At 38.2% G+C, this 13,314-nt stretch overlaps 1 protein-coding gene across 10 annotated transcripts in view; it reads left to right on the forward strand.

Annotated features, from left to right (window-relative positions):
* RUFY3 (RUN and FYVE domain containing 3) overlaps nt 1–13,314 on the forward strand; it is a 75,196-nt gene that overhangs the window by 41,470 nt on the left and 20,412 nt on the right. For all 10 annotated transcript variants that reach the window (XR_007187918.2, XM_026510009.4, XM_026510012.4 and 7 more), the window contains 7 exons: nt 4,605–4,778; nt 5,515–5,632; nt 6,486–6,587; nt 8,062–8,185; nt 9,444–9,505; nt 10,723–10,788; nt 12,048–12,117. Coding sequence is in view for 9 of the 10 variants with exons in the window: in XM_026510009.4 (XP_026365794.2) it covers nt 4,605–4,778; nt 5,515–5,632; nt 6,486–6,587; nt 8,062–8,185; nt 9,444–9,505; nt 10,723–10,788; nt 12,048–12,117 (716 nt within the window). In the remaining variant the exon portion in view is untranslated. The remainder of the gene's footprint in view (nt 1–4,604; nt 4,779–5,514; nt 5,633–6,485; nt 6,588–8,061; nt 8,186–9,443; nt 9,506–10,722; nt 10,789–12,047; nt 12,118–13,314) is intronic.

The following is a 13,314-nucleotide window of genomic DNA, read 5'->3' on the forward strand; positions in this document are numbered from 1 at the left end:
TATATGACAACTTTTGTTTCTCATTTGGATAAACTTTTGATCTGTCAGATAACCAGGAAGTTCTAAAGAATAACTGCTTGTGCATAGAAATTATTCCCACCTCACCAAAAATTGGGCACAACATAACAATATTCACATATGTTAAGTATAACTTAACTTTTCTTCAATTATTCATAAAACATTTCAAGATTTCTCTGTATGAATATTAGTCATTGCACTAAAGAGATAAAATGGGGTCTTGGTCAGATGACGGGTTTGCAGAACCGTATGATTCAGTGTCACTCTTAGCTATATGACTTGGGGTTCACATTTGTCATACTGTTAACTAAATGAGCCTCATTACTCTGTAAAGTTCATTCAGATTCCCTCATATGGAAATTAGTAGTCTTGAAGAGCTATAATGAAGATCTACATCTTCTTGGAAGAACTTTGGTTTGAAACCCAATTAATATAGCTGTTACTGTAGCTGGAGTCATTTTTGTACAGTTTCTTTAGTCCACTGCTCCTGCTGTGTTCACCCGAGGTGCTTTGTGTCACCATCTGTCTGCTCACCAAAACTAGAAACCTCGAAGTTACTCTCCATACTTCCTCCTTCTCTCACCAAGAGAGTGGTGGTCATCAAGTCCTGAAATCCAGACATTCTAGAACATCCCCCAAAGCTAATTCCCTCTTCTGCACACAGCACTGACTGCTCTAGTTCCACCCCTTCCTATTTCTGCCCCCAGCTCTTGCATTAGACCCTTATTGTTCTTAGTGGGCCAAGTTCTTTCATACTTAGGTGCCTTTGCCCTAGCTATTCCTTTCATCCCATCCCTTCCCAGCTCTACTCCTACCCCTCCTTATCTGACTAATGTCTTTCTGTCCTTTAAGGCTGAACTCAAAATCCTCTGTTACTGAAAAATATGGCACCTAATGATTTCTTTATTTTTTTTAAGACTTATTTACTTATTTTAGACAGAACGCATGCAAGCTGGGGATGGGGCAGAGGGAGAATCCTCAAGCAGACTCCCTGCTGAGCGCAGTACCCCACTCGGGCTCAAAAGTCATGCATTTTTAAAAATCATTTTCTGGCCTATACAATGTAGCAAAACTTTAAAAAGAAACCTTTTATAGGGGTGCCTGGTTGGCTTAGTTGGTTAAGTGTCTACCTTCGGCTCAGGTCAGGATCCCAGAGTCCTAGAATCCAGTCTTGCGTCGGCTCCCTGCTCAGCGGGGAGCCTGCTTCTCCCTCTCCTGCTCCCCCTGCTTGTGCTCTCTCTTGCTCCCTCTATCAAATAAATAAATAAAATCTTAAAAAAAAGAAACCTTTTATAGTTAAAAGTATAAAAGATACAGGAAAGGTCACATTGTAAGTATTCAGTGCAATGAATTTTCATACAGTCAACAATTTCACATAACTAACACCATATCAAAAACCAGAACTTTACCTGCCCCTCATGCTCTCATTGTGTCACTGAAACCCTTTTTAACAGCATATATTCGTTCTGCAAAATCATTTTATACTTGAGTATGATTTAAAACAAGTAACCAATTGAATAGAGTATCTTTTTTATTCTTAAGACAAATTAAGTTGGTGATTTAGTGATCACTACTAGTAGCCAACCTTACAAAATGGAAAAAAGAAATAATTTTATTTTTTTTTCAAGATTTTATTTATTTATTTGACAGAGAGAGACAACCAGCGAGAGAGGGAACACAAGCAGGGGGAGTGGGAGAGGAAGAAGCAGGCTCCCAGCAGAAGAGCCTGATGTGGGGCTCGATCCCAGAACGCTGGGACCACGCCCTGAGCCGAAGGCAGACGCTTAACGACTGCGCCACCCAGGCGCCCCAGAAAAAAGAAATAATTTTAAATACTATTTTCAGTAGTTTGCTTTAGCACTAACTAGAAAAAGTAATTAAAATTATTTGTAATGCCCATACTCTTGTATACTATTCAACAAAAAAAATTATGATAATAAGCATTAAGTAATAATCATTTTAGCTTTTGCATTAAGTAATAATGAGCAGTAAATTCTTTTGAGCTTTTATGCACAATTGTCAAATTGCCCTGATTTGTGTTTGATCTTCTTTTATTTGTTATAGACTAGTAGTTCTCAATGGGGAGGGAGCCTGATTTTGTCTCCCAGGGGGCAGGCATTTGGCAATATCTGGAGACAGTGTTGGTTGTCCTAACTGGAGGGTGCTACTGACACCTAGTGGGTAAAGGTCCGGGTTGCTGCTAAACTTAATTCACAGAACAGCCCCCCACAAAAAAATTACCTGGCCCAAAATGTTAGTAGTACCGAAGTTGAGAGCAATATTTTCTAAAGAATGAGTGGGTTGTGTTTGATGTAGATTAGTTCAGACAGGTTATAGCACCATACTAATAGTGGACAAGGTATGAGGACTTTAATTTCCCTAGGCATTAGCTCATTGTTCTGCGCAGTTTATTCACCAGACCCCAAACAGATGTCTTGAACATTTTGCTAGTGATTATAAGAAGAATGAGATGAGGCAATGTAGAAGTATAAATCGATCACCACTTCTGGCAAAAGTCTCAAATCCAGCTAACGACATTTTCTTGCCGTCTGTTGGGAAGCGTTAAATAGAGACTCTAGTTGCTCTCCACAAACATTCGTGCATACTCACACAGCTCTATGCCATTCCTTTCTTCCAGTGATTATGGGAGGCTAGAAACACTGGAGTGCGGGGTGCCCGGGTGGCGCAGTCAGTTAAGCACCCAATTCGTAATTTCTGCTCAGGTCATGATCTCAGGGTTGTGAGATCAAGCCCTGCCTGGAGCTCTGTGCTCAGCGCGGAGTCTGCTTAAGATTCTCTCTCCCTCTGCCCCTCCTCCTGCTCGCTTGCGCTCGCTCTCTCTCTAAAATAAATAAGTCTTAGAAACACTGGAGTGCACACAAATGCCAGTAACAAAAAGTTGGAAATCAGTATCTGATAAAGTTGTTTTTGGTGGCTGTTTTTTAGAGGGTAGATTTTTGTGAATTGCAGTGTCACCTTGTAAGCTTGTTCTGGTCTTGACAGGTTGTCCTGCCCCGAGCATAAAGTCCATTTGAGGTATGGCCTTAAAACATTTGTTGTGCAAGAAAGAATTAATGACAATCTGTATCACTTCTGACTTTATAAGAAAGTATTTCTCAAAAAGTATTCTCTCAGAGAACACAACAAACCAAGATTTATATAGTTGGAATTATAAACCTACAAGTCCATAAACTTAATAAAAAGTAGCTTAGAATTTAGCATTTGAGTCTACTTATTTAAAACTGTGAAAGCAGATACAAATGAAAACATTGCATGAAGAAAATTAGGGACAATTTGAATAAAATAATCTCTGTTTTATGTTGTAGCTTTTTTGTATTATGGGAGCATGGATTTGATTAGTATTTTTTGTCATCCTAAGAAGAGGTCAGATAGTTCATAGATGTCTAGGCCTTTTCCAGTTTTTAAAGAATATGACACATTTGGTGTTTGAGAGGATGCATTAGCTTTCATGTCAGATCTGGGTCCCAATTCTGCCATTTATGTGCTGTTTGACCTTGGATCTGTAAGCTATGTGGACCTGCCTTGACACTCTAATAGAAGGGACATACTTAATGATAGAGTCACAAGAATTAAATAAGAAAGCCATGTAAAAGAATGGCCAACAAGAGGGAGGGTAAATATTCTTTGGAGTCATTGGTCCATTTGTAAGTGGATTATAGTGGTCCAGAGCATAGGTTTTGGAGGCAGAGAGCCAGGGTTTAGACTCTGGCTTTGTTGTCTCTTACTGGCTGGGCCCAGAGACCAGCTTTATGCTCTTAAGCTGCTTGTAAGTTGGTGTTCTTGGTAGCTGTCTCACAGCCCGATGTAAGGAAGGATTGAAATCATAACGGCCAGAAGCAGCCCCCAGTACCTGGCATGAGTTAGGCACCAGCAGATGAAAGTAGTGAGTGCCTGAATTGTTCCGAGGTCTGTCAGATAAAATGTGGCATGTAGTCCCTTTTCTCAAGTAGTTTATCACACTGTATGCTGAGTCATAAAAATTGGGGAGCTAATACTGTTAATTATTTTTAGTTTATTTAATAATGCTTAGTTTAAATAATGCTAATTAGAATAAATAGTAGTACTAATAATGTAAATAGTGTATTTGGAACAAAGTTTAAGTATTTTTTTTCTACATTGGCTGTAATTTTTAGAGCGCTTCACTGTGGAGAATGCGGGGGCAGGGCCAGGTGGAATCACAGAGACCAGTGTGAAGGCTGTGCAACAGTGGGCTATGTTGGGCACCCAGGTTAGGGTGGTGGCAGGGGTGGTAGTGAGAATATTAAGATTGTACTCAAAGCTTGAAATTTGATAAAGTAATTAATTTCACTTTTGCATCAAGAATATTCCTAAGGGAAACTGGCTTTTTTTTTTTTTTTTTTTTAACAGCGAATACTTGGCAGAGAATACAAAACCTAACAATACAGTTTGGTGCCCCGGTCTTCTTCATTCTTAGCAAGACACCAACAGCCCTACCCAGCATTGTTTGTGCACCTTCGATGCTAATGTCAACACACTGACATGCTGAATTTTTAAATATGCTGTTTCCAGTAACCATGGTCTGTCCTCTCCCTCTTTGGCTGTAGATCCTAATTATCTCATGGCTAACGAACGCATGAACCTGATGAACATGGCCAAGCTGAGTATCAAGGGCTTGATTGAATCTGCTCTGAACCTGGGGAGAACTCTGGACTCAGACTACGCACCCCTCCAGCAGTTCTTCGTGGTGATGGAGCACTGCCTGAAACACGGCTTGAAGGGTAGGCCATGGCCCCAGGATGCAAATGTGCATGCAGCTGTATTCTGGCAATACATGCTCAAGAAGAAAAGCATTCTTTATGGCGCTAAGGAAGAAGAGGCTTGAATTAGTAATACTAATCTATTGGAATGCCCCCTATATGGGTACAGGGTTGCGGTTGAGTTAAAGGGCATACGGGGCTTACGAAATACTGATCACTAAATGCTGGAGCTGGAACGGACGTTACTGTCCAATATGGCCCTTCTGTTTGACAGGTGGAAACAGGCCTAGAATGGGAGGTAATTTGCCCAAGGTCACACAGTGGACTCTTGCCTTTGTGCTCTTTCACTTAACCATAAGCTTTTGAGGGCAGGACCTGGTCTTGTTCTCCTTGCTTCCTCTCCTCCTCCCTCCCCAGTATCTAATAGCCTGTTTCTGGATTACATGTTCTTTTCCATTGGACTGTTTTCTTCACCAGTCCCATGCAGCTCTTAAAATGTTTTATATATCATAGGGCTAGTTGTAAGTTCTTCCTGAAAGAGGAAGGACTGAGTCTTGGGAAGTGGGAGATTTTTGACTGTCACAAAATGTTACCTGTTCTGAAAGCATGAATAGTTTTAGAACTGTCTGATAATCTAGGTTTAGTTCCTTGAGAAAAAGGATTGAACAGATGAGAGATGTGTATATGTGTTTGTGTGTTGAGGACATGTTTATGTTGTAAAGAATATTAAAATACTGCTTTGTTTTTATCACCTTAGCTAAGAAAACTTTTCTTGGACAAAATAAATCCTTCTGGGGCCCTCTAGAATTGGTAGAAAAGCTTGTTCCAGAAGCTGCAGAGATAACAGCAAGTGTTAAAGATCTTCCAGGACTTAAGTAAGTTTAAGGTTGAATTCTGTTAGGAAAACATTAACTATTTCCTTAAAGACTAAAGATAATGATGACCATAATAGTTTATTTCATAACAATCCAAAAAGATTACTCTATTTATGAATTGGCACTGTTGCGAGAGACCTGCTAATATAGAATATTAAGAGAAGTATGCTTGTGAGGGATAATTATTATTAATTTTAAAGAGGTTGTATTCACGTGAAAAGACCAAACATTTTCTTATTTTTTTAAAACACTTGTGGCAATCCGTTCAAGTCTGAAGAAGTTAGCTCTAAGGAGGGAGCGTGCTAGACGTGACTAAGAAAAATAATGTGTTCAGCGCAGTTTGAGCGCCAAGATTAAAACAGTTGTCAAGTGAACCTCAGCAACAGACACCAAAAACCTGCCTCAGAAATCAAAAAAGAGTAGTAGCCATCTTTCCAAATTGGACTGGTTTAACTTTAATCAGATAGATGCCTAAACGGACTGTGTCTGCAGTACTGGTATTTGGGTACTTACACGATCTACACTAAGTTTATGAGGATTTACCAATGCTAGTGTGATGGAACATTTTCACTCGGGCCTCCCAGAGGTTTTGTCTTCAAATCGTAGTCTCATTTCCGTCATTAATTCTTCACAAGAGCACTTGTTCCAGACACGCACCCCACCCTGGCCCACCAGCCCCCTCATCCTACCAGCCCACACAAAATTCCTCACATAGGAATGAGGTGGGGGAACTTCTAAGGAGCACCTCAGTGTGCATGTTATCCTGGGGACTATTAGCAGAAGTGAGTGAATCTGTCCCATGATGGCCCCCAGCTCTGCTACTTTTAGTTGTTTGGTTCCTGTGTTTCTGTAGGACACCAGTAGGCAGAGGAAGAGCCTGGCTTCGTTTGGCATTAATGCAAAAGAAACTCTCAGAATATATGAAAGCTTTGATCAATAAGAAGGAACTTCTCAGGTATGAACATCTTGTTAAACTTTGTTCTTCTCTTGCTATGTTCTACATCGTATGAGGTTGAATCATAGAAATTTGCCATTTTTGCAGATCAAAAACAGTTGATTCCTGGCAATTTCATGTAGTTCAACTAGTACCTTCTCCCACACGTCACACACACATACTGAAGAATAGATGTTTATTTGTTACGTGTTTAGTCTGTCGCTGTGGCATATATACAGGGCAGGCCAAAACGTACCAACCCCCCTCCCTCGCCAAAAACAGGAAAGGCTTTTGACACCTCAGCATGTACTCAGACTCAGTAAGACAGGAAGTTGGCATGTAACATGAAGCTTAAAAACAGCATACACAAAAAAATGTCCGGATGGATTATACATACAAATGGGAAAGACAGGACAGTAACATTTGTAGAAGAAAATACAAGGTAGACAAAAATTTCTTAAACAAGACATAAAAAGCTCTAACCCTAAAGGAAAAAATGGACACATTGATCTACATTAAAATGAAGAACTTCATTCAAGACACAAGATTAAAAGGCAACCCGTAGAGTGAAAGGAGATATTTGTAATATAGCTAATCAACAAATGATACGTATTCAAGGTATGTGAAAACTCCTTCAGTCCAGTAAGAAAAAGACAGACGAGTAAATGTAAAAATGAGTAAAGGATTTGAACAGGCATTTCACAAGAGAAAATCAAAATGGCTAGTAAACATAAAAAAGAGGGGCTTCTGGCTGGCTCAGTCAGTAGATCGTGTGACTCTTGATCTCCCAGTCCTGAGTTCAGTCCCACATTGGGTGTAGAGCTTACTTTATAAATATATATAGGGACACCTGGGTGGCTCAGTCGGTTGTCTGACTATTGGTTTCGGCTCAGGTCATGATCTCAGGGTTGTGGAATGGAGCCCCGCCTCAGGCTCCGCGCTCAGCAAGGTGCCAGCTTGAGGATTTCTTTCCCCCTCCCTCTGCCCCTCTCCTCACTCAAGAGTGCACATTCTCTCTCTCGCCCTCTCTGATAAATAAATAAATATTAGAATATATATATAAATACAGAAGTTCACTAGCTATCATGTAAATGAAATTAGAATAACAGTGTGGTACCACTACACACCCACCTATAAATCAGATGTCTGAGGCAAATTTTGAAGAACGAACCAATTTTTTCAAGACACTTTAAGATTGAAAAATTATTCCTTGCATTTCAAATACAAATATGTGGGAAAAGCATAAGTAATCAGTTCAGTGAAAATACCATTCTGATCACTTTTCTTTCAGCTTAGCTATTATCTAAAGTCTATTCATGTGTCTGTTATCTCAAATAAATTATCCAAGCCATCCTTTTTTTTTTTTTTTTTTACTTTTCACTAGTATCATAGTACCCATATTCAGCTATGAGGCCAGCATTTTCTGCTTGTCTCAAGATTATATCATTGGATTCTTGAGGTTTTATCATTGGTATTCTGTGGATTTCTCTTACAGCGAATTCTATGAACCCAATGCCCTCATGATGGAAGAAGAAGGAGCCATAATTGCTGGTCTCTTGGTGGGTCTGAATGTCATTGATGCCAATTTCTGTATGAAAGGAGAAGACTTGGACTCTCAGGTATGCAAAAGATGCTTAGTTACCAAGTGTGTCGCTCTGAGTTCTGTTATCTCAGAATTTGGATGGGTCAGATTATACCAACCAAATTAAGGGAAATTAGTCATAAATAGGATTTTAAACATTTTTGATGTGAATATAAACAATTACTTTGTTTTTCCTTCTAACTTGACTCATTTATGTATTATGAATGTTTTTCAAATTCTTGTCTTGACTGTAATCCCTGTTTAAAATATTTTATACAAAAAATAAAATTAAAAATTTAAATAATAAAAATAAAATATTTTGTACAGACTGAAATACACACACACACACACAGGCTAAAATACATACACAGGCATGGTAGTTATGAATACAGACCGAAGCCAAACTGTTTACGTTCAGATTCTACTTCTTTATTTTCTAGCTGAATAAATTTTGTAGTTAGTTTCTTGATGCTTCACATTTCTTAGCTGTAATACGGGGACAAAAAAGAGTATCTGTATTGATTTCATAGCTGTAGTGTGGAATAAAGGAGTTAGTACGTGTGATGCACCTAGCACAGAGCCTGGCCTATGTTAATTGCTCAGTAAATAAAGCTATCACTTTCACTCTCTTTCTTACCCCTTCTCTCTGAAATACTACAGCAAATTTCTGTTACTTTTTACTCTGAGAAAATGGAAAAAGAAGTAGGATAGTTTGACCTGGTTTTTTAAAAAGAAATAAGCTGAATAATAAAATAGCAGTGCTGACAAATTTAGACATAGTGCATCCATGAAAGTTTGGAAGAATAAATACTAAAATGTTACAGTGGTTCTATCTGAGTCTTTGGGACTATGGGTATTTTGTATTGCTTCCTTTTACTTACTGTATTTTCTGAAACTTCTTTAAGGAAATGTGCATTCTTTTTGTAATTAGAATTTTTAAAATGTTATTCCTAAAAGTGAATAGGGGTTCAATAGCAGAATGCTTGAGAGAAACAAGAGAGAAAGAAACTTAAGCCTTAAATTTATAGTATACATTCTGTTAACTTTCCTACAATCTTGTGTTGACTTGCATGACCTGGTCTTCTGGTCCTATTGCCTTAATCTCAATTCTTTACTTACTTTCACCCCTCTTCAAGTTCTTGATTTTAACAAAAGTAAAACATTACATTTTCATCAAAAGTTTTAAATAATGGCCATGACTTTATTACTGCTTTGAGTACCCAGAAAGAGACATCGTATTGTGCCTTGGAAGAAGTATCTAATTTTATATTAAATTCTGAAAATTCTCTCTGTAGGTTGGAGTTATAGATTTTTCAATGTATCTCAAGGATGGGAACAGCAGTAAAGGTAGCGAAGGGTACGTACAGAGAAAATTAAGTTTCTTTTTTCTTTAGTGTTCTTTGATAGCATTTAAAGTTTACAACAGTAGTGCTTTGACAGACTTGCTGAAAGAATTTCTGGTGATAGAGTTTTAATGGAGTCTTGTCAAAAAGAGCTGACTCTTGTACCTGCTAAACCCTAAGAGAGGTTTTAGTTAAGTGATTTTCCTACTGTGTGGTCCAGGGGCTAACAAAATAAAGGGGTTTATAAAGGAATTACTGCTCCATCTCTTCAGGTGGTGTTTGAGAACATGGTCTTCTGGATCAGGAGGATTGCCTTCTTGGCTTTCTTAACATGTGAACTATGACACATGCATGTGGATTTATGTGTAACGTTGACATGGGGGGTAACAGAGTGAGGAGTATATGGAGACTCTGCATTGCTGTTTCAACTCTTGTAAATCTAAAGTCATTTCAAAAAAGCTTTTAAAATACCCATACGGCCCTCAGAAATTAGACCTCAGAAGTATACTACCTAATACCACTTATAAATTTAGCAGTTGAAAGCACAATTAATCTGAAGTTCTTGACTTGACATTGAGCCAAGAATGTATCATTTGTTCTCGAAGTGTACTGGTAGAGGTATGTGGCCTTGATTTGACTTTAATTGAAAAGTCTGGCTTTTTAACTTGCCTGTTACAGATTAGTTGGTCCACAAGTAAACCTCCTGTTTCCACTTTGTTTTCTCATGCAACAATAGACACTTGATCTTTGTGAAAGCTTTTTATACCATTCACTTTGAAATAAAATTAACATTGAAAGGCAAAAATATAGCCTTTGGGAATAACTATTATTATACCAAAAATCAGTTTAATTCAATGTCTGTGATAAATGGAAAATTGTTGTTATAAGTAGTACTGGCAAAGCTAAAAAGGCTATCAATTGTGAGAAGAAAATGTTTCTTTTTTAAATGCCTCTGATAGAATGTAATGTTATACCTGTAACCTAAATTATTAAGGTATGTAAGCTATAACAAAGGCTTTTTAATGTGGGGAATTTTTTGTTTCATTTTTAAGTATCTAGTCTTTCTTGTTGGAGGCATTATACATCAGGTCTGTCTTTTGGTTCAGTGTATCTGTGCCACGGTTTTCCTTTCTGTGGTCTATGAAAAGATTGGGGAAGAGGAGATCTTGGTACTTCTAACTTTACCTATTTCATTTCTATTTTTCTCCCCAACTCTCCCCGCCCACCCCAGAGATGGCCAGATTACTGCAATTCTGGATCAGAAGAACTATGTAGAAGAACTCAACAGACATCTAAAGTAAAGAATGAATAAATACGTTTATTTTCCTGGGGATTTTATTGTGAAGGAAAGGAAGAGTAAACTGATGAGCCATGAGGATAAATTCAGGCGATACTCAACAAAAATACGTAGAATTCCTGCTTGCCAGGCACTGAGCTAGGCACTAAATTAAATGTCATTTAACTGTTTTGGTGACCGTTAGTGAAAGGCAGTATAAAATTAGTATGTAATTATAACTCTAGTAATTAAATAAGTATATTCAGTTAAGAATTCTTAAACATGTGACATACGCAGTTGAAAGTGGCAGCCCTCTTGGTTCATCAGATCCAACCACATATTTCAAGACCGACCACATATTTCAAGACCAGTCGTGAGCAAACCACTCATTGCCTTAGGACTTTTAGATTAGTTGTATCATGTTGGTCCCTTGCATTTTTCATTTATACATTAAATTGACAATATTAACTTACCTTCTCTTCACCATCAGTACCATTAATTTACCAAATACTCACTATTTTTCAGAACTGTCCAGAACATGAAATAGTCTGTTGGTATTCTCAAGTGCATTGATGTTCTTGTTATGCTAAAGACTATCAAATAATTCAGAAAAATTAATACATCCATTAACTATTATCTTTTATAATTCTCTTATAAAGATAATTTAAGTAAAACCTTTAATATGATTATTCCAGTATCAGTATAAATTTTGAGTAGTCTTGATTTCAGCTAGAAAATTCAAGAACAATTTAAGTATATTTTCTCTGGGGACCAAGAACTAATAATGACCACAGTGAATTATGGAGATGTTAGTCAAGCAAAAGTACGCTTACATTTGATAGTGAAATAGAAACATGACAGTTACTGACTCTTTTCATGCCTCAGTTTCTTTATCTGTATTTGGGGATACCTGTTGCATAGGGTTGTTGAAAGGAGTAAATGACATAATGCAAATAAAATAATTTAGAAAAGCGCTTGGTGTATGGCAAGCACTTAATTCAGGTAGCTGATTATTACGTATAAGTAAACTTTAAAGTTGACGGTGCAGTGCATCAGCTCTTTTATTTCATCCAACGAGTGCTTATTAAATACAGACTTCAGTGCCAAGGGTACAACCGGTAAGACCCACAGCCCCTGGTGAACTGTCTTAGAGCCTACAAGTCCACCATGAATTGTGGACATTAGACAATGAATGATACTTGTGATGGATATTTACATGGGTAGTACAGGATGTTGTTCTATTTTTCAAGGGAAACCACTGTGTTTTTTCTTCTTTATAGCGCTACGGTAAACAACCTTCAGGCAAAAGTGGATGCATTAGAAAAATCCAACACTAAACTGACAGAGGAGGTAAGTGTTTTGGAAATTCTTTGATGACATACAGTTTAATAATGTGCCTTAGTGGTTGTTTCTCTCCCTTTCAAATGAATAAATAAAATCTTAAAAAAAAAAAAAGAAAAAAAGGGGCGCCTGGGTTGTTCAGATGCTTAAACATCTGCCTTCAGCTCAAGTCATGATCTCCAGGTCCTGGGATCGAGCCCCACGTCGGGCTCCCAGCTCAGTGGGGTGTCTGGTTCTCCCTCTCCCTCTGCCTCTACCCCTGCTTGTGCTCTCTCTGTCTCTCTACCTTTCAAATGAATAAATAAAATCTTTAAACAAAAATAATAGTAATATCTGTTAGTGGTATCATATAGCTTGCTACTCATCACCCGTTCACTCATCACCCGGCGGACACGTGGGTACTGCTTATGTGCTGGAGCTAGACAGAGGTCTCTGCGTGCATTGATTTATGTGTGCCAGATTGGCAAGCTCCCACCTCATGGGCCTTCTTTTCTCCTTGGGGTGGTAGGGTCGATAATTTAAAGGACATTTGTCGGTAGGCCAGCAATCCCTGCCTGCATGTCATGCTGCTTACAAGTCATGTGCTTCTGAGCAAGTAAGTCACTTGACCTCCAAGAGGCCCGGTTCCCTGCCTGCTGTTCTCCTTTCAGTCTTACAGTTACTCTGAAGATCACAGTAGAATGTATACGTGAAAACCCTTAGGAAAGTCCCCAAAATAAGAACAAAAATTAACCTTGTGTTTTGCTTCTGTTTAGTAAAGAATTTTTTTTAATTTGTCCGTGGCTAAGCTACATATTTTTTTCTTCAATAGCATTATATGTTTCTCTGAAAAATCTTAAATAAAATTTTCCAGGTGGCAAAGACTTTGTTTATTCTACCTATATCTTAATCTATTTCTTATTATTAACTGTCTTCTTATGTACCGTGGCATACATTTGGTTTAAATAAAACCAAGTTCAAGCACTAGTCAGGAAGATGCCTTTAACAGTTTTCTTCAGAACATTTTGTTACGACTTTAAAACACCTTCCTTATTACCCAGCTCTGTAGGCTTCACTTTTGGATGTAGATTCTTAAAGGGTATTAGAACTGAATGGAAATGCTCCTTAGAACTTACCCTACAGAGCTTTTGGAATACTCTGACTAGAAATGCTGTGCTGTGAGTCGGCTGCTACTCCGTTGAGGCCGTGTGGCACCGTGATGACACG

The sequence above is a fragment of the Ursus arctos genome, unplaced genomic scaffold, assembly GCF_023065955.2.
Source record: "Ursus arctos isolate Adak ecotype North America unplaced genomic scaffold, UrsArc2.0 scaffold_9, whole genome shotgun sequence".
NCBI lineage: Eukaryota > Metazoa > Chordata > Mammalia > Carnivora > Ursidae > Ursus > Ursus arctos.